Source organism: Geotrypetes seraphini, chromosome 17 (assembly GCF_902459505.1).
Source record: "Geotrypetes seraphini chromosome 17, aGeoSer1.1, whole genome shotgun sequence".
NCBI classification, from domain to species: Eukaryota; Metazoa; Chordata; class Amphibia; order Gymnophiona; family Dermophiidae; genus Geotrypetes; species Geotrypetes seraphini.
In genome coordinates, this window is record NC_047100.1 from 8244354 (window position 1) to 8257277 (window position 12924).

The 12924-nt window shown below is 41.5% G+C and overlaps 1 protein-coding gene across 1 annotated transcript in view; it reads left to right on the top strand.

Moving 5' to 3' along the window:
• Positions 1-12924, top strand: part of RPUSD3 (RNA pseudouridine synthase D3) — a 46740-nt gene that overhangs the window by 18437 nt on the left and 15379 nt on the right. The window contains exons 2-4 of the mRNA XM_033926000.1: positions 6043-6165; positions 9305-9468; positions 11835-11879. Of these exons, the coding sequence (XP_033781891.1) occupies positions 6044-6165; positions 9305-9468; positions 11835-11879 (331 nt within the window). The 5' untranslated portion in view covers position 6043. The remainder of the gene's footprint in view (positions 1-6042; positions 6166-9304; positions 9469-11834; positions 11880-12924) is intronic.

Sequence of the window (12924 nt, forward strand, 5' to 3'; positions counted from 1 at the left end):
GGGGGGTAAATAAATAAGAGGCAGAATGCCTTGACTACATAATTAGCCACAGACATTTTTCCCATTATTTTGACAGTAAATGGAAAAAAAAACATAAGAACATAAGCAGTGCCTCCGCCGGGTCAGACCACAGGTCCATCCTGCCCAGCAGTCCGCTCCCGCGGCGGCCCAAACAGGTCAAGACCTGTCTGAATCCCCAGAGGGGGTCCCCTTGCCGCCCTGGTTTCCCATTTAAGTCATAAAAACCTCTCACTGAAAGTAAATGCATAGTACAAATATTGATATAGTAAGATGATTATGGAAAAAAACATAATTGATTCTTACTTGTCATAGGTATCAATTCCTCAGGAAAACCTCTGTAAAGGGTGCAACAGGCTTTCTAAGACTGTCTTTCAGTCCCACTGTTAATCCACTTGCTTCCTGTTCACCTCTTCTCTCCTCTCCCTTTCTCCTCCTTTTCACCATATTACCTAATTCACCCAAAAGTTCAAGATCCCTCCTTCTTTCTTACTGGATAGACTGAGGGAATTAGAACAGAGGGCACCAAGGAGTCAGAGGGAGAGGCAAAATCCTGCCCAGAGCCGCCCATAAAGCTCCTGTAGCCTAAATATATTATGTTATTCCAATTAAAAAAAAATAAATTCTATCCCCAGGCAAAATTTGGCTCCGTTGTTAGCAAAAGAGAATTTTTTAGTAGTATGAACAAAACTTTCACGCTGTTTCCTTTTTCTGTCTGATTGTTGTAAAAATAACCTCACCACTAGAGAATGACACGGTGACAAAATTGATCACCGTTCCCGTCCCCGCGGATAACCGCGGTAAACCATCTTCATGTCATTCTTTAAGGAGAGATGGAAGAATCAGAGTATGAACGGCCACAACCACTGTCCCACAAGCTTTGCTTTGAAGAATGCTGGTGTAAAAGGACTGAGGTTAAAATAGACACTAGAAAATGACATGGGATTATTTCCCGCGGTTATCCGCGGGGACGGGAACGGTGATGAATTTTGTCACCGTGTCATTCTCTACTCACCACCACAACTTTGTAAAAGACCCTCTTATGAGTAGTAAATCAGGTTTTAAGCGTGTTTACACTGATCTGTCCTTCTCTCAAAACAACTTTGAAGCTATTCCAGAAACAGAACACAAAAAGGGGGGCATTTTCGATAGGATGACCATATCTGATTTTCCCTATTCCTAAGCGGCATTACAAAAGAAACATACATAAAGTGAAACAAACACGACTTATAGACATATCTTAAAATACAAATGAATAATTACATCTTAAAACCAAGATTTCATAAATCCTCCCAGAATCATTCCTCTTGAAACCAGCATTAAACAACATATCATTTATTGAAAAGCTTCCAGAAATAGTGTAGTTTTCAGTATTTTTTTTAAACCTCTGAATATCAGATAAAGCCCTCAGCGGTCCAGTTAATTTGTTCCACAGCGTTACTCCCATGACGGAAATAGCAGAAGTTCTTGTGCTCTCATAGTGCATTTTTGAGAAGTCTGTCAAACACAAACGTATTGCACCCTTAGACCGCAAGGTTTTGACTGGTCAGTAGATTGCCATGCTTTGTGACAGGGCCCGATCGATGTTGCTGTAACGCCCGGCATTATCACATGGTAAATTGTTTTACTAGCAAGTAATTCTCTGGTTTACAGCAACAATGGACCCCAGAAGAAGGTCTTTTGTGACCGAAACACAGGCCGTGTTGGATCCATACCACAATTCTTTTACTGTGTTGCCTATGAATTGCATTATGTATACTACAATTGGCAAATACAGATTTGTCAAGAGATCATCAGTTCCACAGTTCCTTTCTTTGTTTCATTTTCCTTACCTGTCATCTACTATAGTGTTTTCCAAGTCAGTCCTGAAGTACTCCCTTGCCGGTAAGGTTTTCAGGCTATCCCCAATGAATATGCATATAAATATAAAATACCAACGCGGCTTTTCAAAAACTTTAAATACTTCTCAAATAAATTATACAAAAAGCTAGATACTTATTAATACATCCACTATATCATCAATATGATTATATCAATTAAATACTTTATTTAACAATTCAAATATAATTATCACATACTTCATACAACAATTTCCCATACATATACAGAGCCACCCCAGATGCTATAAATATAAAAATAGTTCATCTTTAAAATTTCATGAAATGTTCACCCAACATCCGGGTATAGCAGCTGCCAGCAAACAAATACTATGAATAGCAAAAGCCAGCACTAAATATGCTTGGACTTGATGAATATGCATGAGATTAATCTTCATACACTGCCTTCATTGGCAAACACTGGTTCGACCACCTCTCATTCCTCTTTTCCTATACTGTCTGATATCTATGGCAATCATGCTCCTCAGGGCCATAACCCATAATGTACTGTAAATCATTCCGCTGGATCCGCTATAGGGGGTATATCAAATGGCAAACTTGAAATTTGAGATAACGGTCCAAATCATTAAAAAAGAAAAAAAAACAACAACCATCACACACACCAGAATGTTATTCCAATCAAATGAAACTTTATTGGAATAAACATGAAAAATTGATTGAGTTGAGGAAAATCACTTCCAGTCCAGTCCACAACAGACACAAATAGCATTTCCTGGAATCCTTTGTCTACTTTGCCTCCAGGAATTCCTTAGGGACAGATATGAAATTTTCTGTTGCTCCAAACAACAAGAAAGTTGACCCTGATCCCTCCACAAAAGGAGACACAACCAAAAACATATGTTTCCATATGTCTTTTAGGTCATCCAAGTGCCAAGGTTTTTAGACGTATTTTTCTTTCGACTATGAGCCCTGTAGCCTAGAAATGCTGCAGACCAGTGTGTACAGAATAGTCAAAGTGAGTGGCCTAGCCAAGTAAAAACTGTAGGCTTAGAGCTCTTCGGTTTCCATCAAAATGATTCTTGGTAGATTCAGATACAGAATAGATCTTGCTGAACCAGCAGACTGGTAGACCCTTTCCTTCAAGGCCAGGTACCATATCAGTGGACAATGACAGCCTTCTGTCTCTTTATTCACCCTCCCCCAGTTGTCCAGCATCTCCTATCAGTATGGGAATACAGAGCACCTTCTCACTACCCCACCTAATTCCACACGGCAGAGTCCTCAAAATTGTCAAACTGAGGGGCACGCAGGAACATTGAGATCGCTGAAAAGCTAATATTTTGGCTGAGGGAGGCTCTTTTAAGCTGGAAAAGCAGCTAGATTTTATTTATTATTATGGTTTATTTACCGGCTTTTTAAAGGAGGTCACTCAAGGCGGTAAAGAGCAAGAATAAGTCAAACATAAGCAATAGAGAATTACGGCAGTAAAAAACCCCCCACATTTAAATTATGATACAAAATATGACCTAGTATGTTACATTACAATATCAACACAATGTACAATACAACATTTTAATAGCATAGGGTATAAGCAAAGAAAGAGAATACAGTCAAACCTCAGTTTACAAGTGCCGCAGTTTGCAAATCTAATCTAATCTAATCTAAACCTTAAGTTTATATACCGCATCATCTCCATGAGAATGGAGCTCGACATGGTTTACAAGAACTTAAAATAGTGGGTAGAGAAGAAGAAAAAGGATTACATGAACTTATGTGTAGAAGGGGGGAGAGAAAGGGGGGAAGGATAGAGCTACAATTTGCTGAAAAGCCAGGTTTTCAGTTGTTTGCGGAATAACTGAAGGGAGCTCAGGTTCCGCAGCGGGGTGGTGAGGTCGTTCCAAAGACCTGTGATTTTGAAAAGAAGAGATTTTCCCAGTTTGCCTGAATAGTGGATGCCGTGTGGAGAGGGGAAGGCTAGTTTAAGCCTTTGGGCAGTTCTGGAGGAGTCGGGACTAGAGGAGTTGAAAGACAGTGGGATAAGAGGAGGCAGGATTCCGTGAATGATCTTGAAAGCCAGGCAGGAACATTTGAAATGGATTCTGGAGATTATTAGGAGCCAATGAAGTTTGGCAAGGAGTGGGGAGGCATGGTCAGACTTGCAAGACGAGCAAAACATTCGCAAAATCTGCGCCTCAGAAACCGAGCTTGACTCGATTTATGAGGGCCCCCCCCCCCGCGATCCAGCATCCCCCCACTCGCGTCGCTCCCCCCTGCCACCGGCATGTCTTGTACATTGGTGCTGGTGCCGGTGCCAGATAGGGGTAAGAGAATGTGTGGGTGTGTGAGTGGGGGATGCCAGATCGCGGCCGGGGGGGCGACGTGAGCGGGGGGATGCCAGATCGGGGGGTGGGGGGTGGAGCAGCGCCAGTGGCCTCGGGGGGGAGTAAGGTAGAGCAGCGCCAGTGGCCACAGGAAGGGGGGGGGGAGGAGGTGGATCAAGAGGTGGAACAAATCAAGCGAGTTTCCCTTACATCCTATGGAGAAACTCGCTTTGATATACGAGTAAATTGGTTTATGAGCATGCTTCTGGAACGAATTATGTCATAAACCAAGGTTCTGTATAGACAGAAGAGATAACAGAAGTTAGAAAATAAAGGACTAATTTGAAGAAAGTTACACATGAGGTCAGACTGGTGCTTGAAAATTATCTCTTTTAGTGTCCTGCCAAATGTCACTCCTTGTGTGTGACTAGCAAGTTAGTTACTTCTTCCATTAAAGGCCTGGATGAAGCTTTCACCTGCTTCCTGAAGCAGAAGTAGTTTTGTGTTAAGTGAAGCCTTTCACAGAGTGCATTGCAGAGCGTGGGGGCTTATCCAGAGGGTCACAAGGAGAAGCACTGGGATTTGATCTCTCAACTTCTGGGTTCAGAGGCAACAGCTCAACCAGTGAGCCACAGCCCCTTTGTCCCTGGGAGGACCTTAGTGACCTTGTTCTTCAAGTACTTTGGTCCATTTCCTTTCAGGGCCTTGGAAATCAGAAATCAGAGTTTTAAATTTAGCTTTGTACTGTACTGTTAGCCAGTGAAATTTTTGCATAAATGGTCAATTTGGTCTCTATTCTTGCTGCAGCATTCTGAATCAATTGGAGCTGGTGCAGACCTTTGTAGCCAGACTAGTGGAGTGCATTACAATGATCCAGTCTTGATGTTATCATGGCATGCACTACTGAGATAAGATTTGCCTTCCCAATGTAAGGAGAGAGGTAGCGCAGTTCTCACAAATAATAGAAGCAGCTCTTGAAGGTTGCTGGAATTTGGGGGATTAGAGTAAGCATTGAGACTAGCTGTATCCCAAGGTTCCTGACTTGTGACGTGAGGTGGTGGGGGAGTGTTGTATTTTGCAAAAGAGATTTTGATGTCAGCAGTGGCGTAGTAAGGGGGAGGGCAGACTGCCCTAGGCTGGAGAAGTTGCTCGCGCTGGCAAAGATGTAAAGAGGGACAGGGTGGGATGGGAGGGCACGAGTGTGGCATGGGGGGCACAGAAGGAGCAGGGGGTTGGTGTAGAACAGTGGTCTCAAACTCAAACCCTTTGCAGGGCTTATTGATACCTAGAATTGTTTCCCTGCATTGAGTAAAATGGTGCGGTAGTTGTTTCAGTCCATTTTTAAAGGCAATCCGTAGAAATAAAAGAAATCTGGACCCTACGGAAACGAGACAAAAAGAAGATTGACTCATTTGAGCTTTGGTGTTGGAGAAGGATTTTATGCATGCTATGGACCGCCAGAAGAACTAACAAATCAGTTCTGGAAGAAATCAAACCAGTTATGTCACTTGAAGCCCAAATGATGAAGTTACAACTGTCTTATTTTGGTCATACTATCGGAAGAGAAAGATCATTGGAGAAGCACATCATAAGAACATAAGAATAGTCTTACTGGGTCAGACCAATGAGTCATCAAGCCCAGTAGCCCGTTCTTGTGGCCAAAACCTTGAACATGAGTCGTTTTTTATTAGCCTTCAAAGGGTTACATTTGAAAGCTAGTCATAAAGTGCGTTGCTAGTCCAATAAAAAAGGGATTGCCTTTATTTTATGATTTGGTTTATTTCTCTATATTTCCCAGCATTGAAACTGAAGCACTGTAGACTTCTAAAAGCAACTGTTAACCAGTAAAACTTATTTTTCTGCAGAATGAATCATATTTTCAAACATTGGGAAGTTGTTGACAGGACCTGGCTGATATTGGCAAGGCAGTGGCCTTCACTGAGACTTCTGTGTAACTCACCATGTCGTACCTGCAAGACAACAGCCTGGTGAGTGTAGCTAAAATGTGATCTAGGTTTCAGTAAACCTAAGACGGTCATTGCAGAAGCCCCATTTTCATTGTTGATGTTTATAACCTGGCATTTAAGCTCAGATATACATATGTAAAACTCAAAAATGTGCATATACTGTAGCAAAGGGACCTGTTTTTGTGCAAGATTAGCATAGGGTTTAAAAAATACCATATATAAAAAAAAATAAAAAAAATACCTATGTACTGTATTTCCCAAACAGATCAGTGGGATTTTGCACCTGTTACCTTGGATGTTAAGGTCCAGAAACATGCTTGCATTGACCAGTGCGCCAATGATGGTTTATGCCTGTTTCTCCCCCTTCTCCAAGGTAGAGCCTGTTCTGTTCAAAAATATAAGCAGGACTGAAATGTCCTGACCTGGGGACATTTCAATTTGATTTGAAAGCTGAATCAAATTAAAACTTTTGAAAAAGATCATAATATGTTTTGGCCCTTTGTGTTTTAAAAAACCAAAGACCATCCCTAGTGGCTACATTAATGCTGTATTTTTCAGGTTCTCTCGACAGTCCTGGAATGTGCATCAAATATACATTTGTTATAAGAGTTTTCTCTTAATGTCTAAAAGGACTGCTTTCTGCAGACTTGGGAGAGAACTGGAAAATGAGAGAAGTGATATATATTTCTCAACACATCTTTTCTGAAGCAATATCTCAATTCCTTTTAGGAAGATTACAAAATAAAGAATTGGCAGAAAGTGTTGGAAATATTGTAGCTAGATATGTAACTTACCGTATATACCCAAATATAAACCTAGGTAACCTTTTCCCCAAATAAGGAAGAAAAAAGGTTGACTCGAATATAAACTGGGTGGGGGGGGGGTGTTGTTTAATATTCAAGTGCAGTGCTCTCTGCACCCAACACCACACCCTCCCTGCCAGGTCCCCTCCTCCCTCCCGATGACTTGCAGGCCTCAACCGGGCCTGCCGTGTGAGACCTGGTGGTCCAGCAGTGACCGGGACAGGAGGGATCCCCCCCCCGCCTCCTGTCCCAGCTGATTCTAAGAATTTTTACCTCCCTCCCACCTTCCCCACAGACCTTTAGTATCCCTGGTGGTCCAGCGGTGAATCGCGGCAGGAGTGACCTTCCTTCGCTTCTGCCCATGCAGAACCGCCAGCTGATTGGCAGCTGTTTTACAACTGGTGTAACCTGTTGATAACTACCTACATCTCCTGTAGTGGCTGGAGTTTTGCAGAAGATAATCCAATATATAAAGCATTGCAAAAATCTGATCTTGATAACACAAGACATTGTATGACCACTCGTGTTGGGTGAAGAAATATTTTCTCTGGTTTGTTTTAAATTTAGTACTTAGTAGCTTCATTTCATGCCCCTTAGTCCTAGTATTTTTGGAAGGGGTAAAACACAATTCACGTTTACCTGTTCCAGTCTACTCAGTATTTTATAGACCTCTATCATATCTCCTATGTTCCCTCTAAGCGGAGCACATGAGCAATCACTTATACATTCTAGCAGCATCATTCAGAAATTTTACACGGTGGCTCACAAAAATACTTGCAAATCTGAAAAATTGTTGGTTTTTAGAACTTGTTCATATGAAAAAAACATTTGCACGCACCTGGCTAATCCTTAGAGGGAGCATTGCATATCTCCCCTCAGCCATCTGTTCTCCAACCTGAAAAGCCCTAGCTGCTTAAGCCTTTCCTCATTTTTGTCACCCTCTGTGTACCTTTTTCTACTACACTTCCCCCTCCGTATTTGCGTTTTTTTCATTCCCAGCCTCCGCCCCCCAAATTTATATCACAGGAAATCGCTGCTCCCAGCATTTCACAGAGAAAATAGATGCCCCCAGCATTGTACGGAGAAAATCACTACACTTGCAGGTCAGGTTATTCGCAGTTTTATGTCTTTTTTTAGGGTTTTTTTGTTTTTTTTTTTACAGAAAAACTGCGAATAACATACAAAAAGTTATTTGCGTTTTTTCTGTATTCCCTGCCATGCTGTTCCCTTATCACCACGAATGCGGAGGGGGAAGTGTATATTTGAGGTGCAATTGCACTATGGAGTGATACAAAGACATTATACCAGTGGTCTCAAACTCAAACCCTTTGCAGGGCCACATTTTGGATTTATAGGTACTTGGAGGGCTTCAGAAAAAATAGTTAATGTCTATTAAAGAAATGACAATTTTGCATGAGGTAAAACTCTTTATAGTTTGTCTAACTCTTAATCATAATATTGTCATTTATAGCTAAAGAGACATATGATCAAGAAGCTGTTTTATTTTACTTTTGTGATTATGATAAACATACTGAGGGCCTCAAAATAGTACCTGGCGGGCTGCATGTGACTCCCGGGCCACGGGTTTGAGACCACTGCATTATAACTTTCTCATTTTTATTTTCCATTTCTGTCTTAATAATTCCTAGGATTTTATTTGCACATTGAGCAGAGCATTTCAACATATCATCATGATATGATAGAGACTTACAGATCATGAAGGGCAAAGAGAAAGTGGAGACGGACAGATTCTTCAAACTTTCAAGAACGAGAGGACACTCAGAAAAATTGAGAGGGGACAGATTCAGAACCAATGCTAGGAAGTTGTTCTTCACCCAAAGCGAATACGCTTCACCCACCTGGAATACGCTTCCAGAGGGAGTGTTAGAACAGGGTTTCAAGAAGGGATTAGATGATTTTCTGAAGGAAAATGGGATTGAAGGGTATGGATAGAGAATTACTATACAGGTCCTGGACCTGATGGGCCGCCACGTGAGCGGACTGCTGGACTTGATGGACCTCTGGTCTGACCCAGCAGAGGCATTGCTTAAGTTCTTATGACACCTAGATCCTTTTCCTGGGTGCTGACTCCTAATGTAGAGCCTTACATCATGTAGCTATATTTTGGGTTCCTCTTTCCCACATACATCACTTTGCACTTGCTCACATCAATTTCATGCAAGTGGTATTTTCAACATAGATCCAACAGTTTCACTGAGAACAAGCCATAGTGCAACAAAAGATTTAAAGCATTGAATATGCACATAGGGTTTCATAGCGAGAGCTATGTACGGTAAATAGTATTACAGAACCATTAATTGTGGGTCTAATCAGTATTTATCAATCATTGTTTTGAGGTATCGGTTGGAACCTGAGCCAAAAAGGCAGGTTATTAAGCCTGGAATGAGAATGAAACAGGGTCAAGTCAGCATCTTGCGAGATCCTGGAGTTGTGGTAGTGAAGAAGCTGACGAAGAAAAAACTGGTCGAGCTCCTTGTAAGCAATGTGGTGTATAAGAAAGGTAAGACATTTGGAAATATTTCTTCCAGATCCTGGGCTAGGGAGCAAGCTGAATGTCCACTCAATGAGATTTCAAAAATAAAACTCTCACACAGTAGCCTCTATCGAGACATTACATTCCTGATGCAGAATTAAGAAATGCATAAGCTTATATTCCAATATTGCAGTCTTCTAAATAGCTCTTTTGCTATGGCTTAAATAATGTTGCATCCCAAGAAGATAAGGATGAGGATTGGATGGAAAGCAGAGAGCTGTTTTTGATGTTGTCGGGATTTGAGTGCATATGGAGAGCATTAGAGGTTGGAGCAGCCCAAAGGGACTCTGTCTTTCTATTAAGTCCTAATCTGGAATCCTGATCTATCTCTGCAGAAAGAGTTGCAAAATTCAGCCTCTCCTTCCTTCCTAGCACCAATCATTTAAGATCAATTTAACTGGTCACATAAGATATGTTAAAATGACTATTTTTTAATAAACTAGAATTTAAAAAAATACATAGTAAAGTGCAAACGTATGGAAATTTATGAATATGTTCCATATAATTACAGCAGCATCTTGGAAGATTTGCTGCAGGAAACTGGGGTCATGTTCTTAATCATATTCTTTCTTTCAAGATTACAAGTGGCGCGGTGGTTAAAGCTACGACCTCGGCACTCTGGGGTTGTGGGTTCAAACCCATGCTGCTCCTTGTGACCCTGGGCAAGTTTAAGTTTCAAGTTTTATTTACATTTGATGTATCGCTTATAAAAATATCTAAGCGATGTACAATTTAAAAACCAACAGATTGTGGTAATACATATAGTTTATCTAAGTTTTACAATTGACAAAACAATTTGGACAAACATGAATAGGTAGGAGGGAAGAGGAAAGTTACAATTGCATTGTTTGTTATAATATACATAGAAAGGAAAATACAATAGGTATAAATGGGATGAGGCAAGAAGAAAATATTAGAAAAGTATAAAAATCTAAAGTAAATCATATCATAAATCAAATGCATCTTGAAATAAATAAGTTTTTAACAATTTTTTAAAAGAGATAAGATCTTTTTCATTTTTAATAAAATTTGGGAGGGAGTTCCACAGTGAAGGGGCCACCACTGAGAACAAGTCACTTAACCCCCCCCCCCCCCATTGCCCCAGGTACAATAGATAGATTGTGAGCCCACTGGGACAGACAGGAAAAATCCTTGAGCACCTGAACAAATTCATGTAAAACCATTCTGAGCTCTCCTGGGAGAACGGTATAGAAAATGAATGAATAAAAAAACAATATTGATAATTCAGAAATACACTGTATATACAGCCACATCAAGACAGATTGCATAATACCACATTTCTGGTTTCTTGATTGCATAAAAAGGGTGAATCATCATTGAATGCCAATGTTATGATAATAACTTAACGTGGTAAAGTAAGTCTTCCAAAATTACGCAAGGGTTGATAAGAGAGGATCTGAACTCATAGAAACATAGAAAGTTGACGGCAGATAAGGGCTATAGCCCATCAAGTCTGCCCATACCATTTACCCACCCTCTTAAGTCTACTTAAGAAAACTTCAGAAAACTTCTCAAAACACACCTCTTCCGCGAACAAGACCCTTAGTCCTTACTCCCCGCATACACTCCAACCCCCCCCCACCCCCACCTCCCTCTCCCCCCCTCTTCTGGTTTCCCACTCCCTCCATTTTATCCTCTAACCCAACTACGATAAACCTGTGCCTCCTTCCGCGCTACCTGCAATTCCGATAAAATTTTTGTAAATCCGGGTTCAGACCGGATCCTAATGTAACGAATGTAAACCGCCTAGAACTATTTGGGTATGGCGGGATATAAGAACCTAATAATAATAATAATAATACTGACCCCCTAAAGTACAATTTAATTATACTGTCACTCTACTGACCCGCTCATTCAAGTCCTAGTGACCCTATCCCTTGGCATGACCTCGTAGGGATCCCACATAGGTATCCCATTTGTTCTTGAAGTCTGGGATGCTGCGTGCCTCGACCACCTGTACTGGAAGCTTGTTCCAATGCTCAATCACTCTCTCCGTGAAGAAGTACTTCCTGGCGTCTCCACGAAACTTCCCTCCCTCCTCATGTTCTCGGTCTTCTCCTAATCACTAAGCCACCCCAGTACCAAGGGAAAAGAATGATACTCTGCTTTTGTCCCAAGAAATCTTAACAGAATCCAGGTGCTCCAGTTGAGGAGGAGTTCTGGTCTGTGTCCAGGTAGTATCTTTCCACCTGTGATTTCTGGCAACATGTATACTGCAGTTCTTTGTGAAGGTTTGGTGTTGCAGGAAGTGTAGAATTTCTTTCTGAGATAAATACCATCTTCCTGACAATTTGTGCCTTTCTCCATTGCAGGAGTTTTGGTGGCCCTCAACAAACCTCAAGGATTGCCAATTACAGGTACCGTCTTCAGTCTCTTCACTGTCAGAAATTGGAACAATTGCAAGAGCTGGATATAGTTTTTCTTGTGCAGGCAATAAAATGTGGTGAGAGACAAGAAAGAGCTTTTGTGGTGTGCATTGGGAGATTTGCCTGAGGCTCTTTGGATGAAGCAGCGAACGTTTGAGGCCTGCTTTCTGAAACTACTCATTGCATCTTTTTTGGACGACTCTAATGATTTTGTTTTCTTAGAAAGTGCGCATTTAACATTTAGAATGAGGCCTCTCAGGACACAATTGTCTTTTCAACTATTATCCTCCAGTTAGGATTATCTTCTGTCTGAAGTTTCGTCCATACTTGTTCTTTTAGCACTTCATAGGACTCTGCAGGAGGCACTGAGCATTAGAGAGATGCTACATCTGCTTAGGGCTGGATTTGAGAAGTGGGACAGAGAGGAAGAGGTGCCTGCCAAAGGTAGATAGGGAAATGTATTTCCATCCCGCCACCAAAAATCGTGCCTTCTCACTTTCTTCCTGGAGCAGTAGCAAGCAAAATGCATTGCCCACAGTGCTTTGCTGTCTCCTCACATACGAGAGAGGAGGGGAGTAGAGCACTGTTTGGCTTCCAGGCTCCATACTGAATTTTAAATGTATTCACTGCCAGGGCTGTGGAGTCGGTAGATAAATGTTCTGACTCCGACTCCTCAGTTTTTTGTACTTCAGACTCCGACTCCAACTCCAGGTACCCGAAATTTCCTCCGACTCCGACTCCTCGACTCCGACTCCACAGCACTGGTTAATTTTCAGATCGTTAAAATGGAATGTCAAGTTGAGAGAAATGAGAATTTCGACACCACCTTCTTTTTGCTTTTAATCAAGGTTCTAAGGCCGCAGAAGCTGCTCGCAACATTTGTGCTGTGTATATAATGGGTGCTATAGCTGAAAGAATCGCTCGTGATTGGTATGCCAAGTTCAAAAATGGAGTCGGTAGATAAATGTTCCGACTCCGACTCTGACTCCGACTCCAGGTACCCGAAATTTCCTCCGACTCTGACTCCTCGACTCCG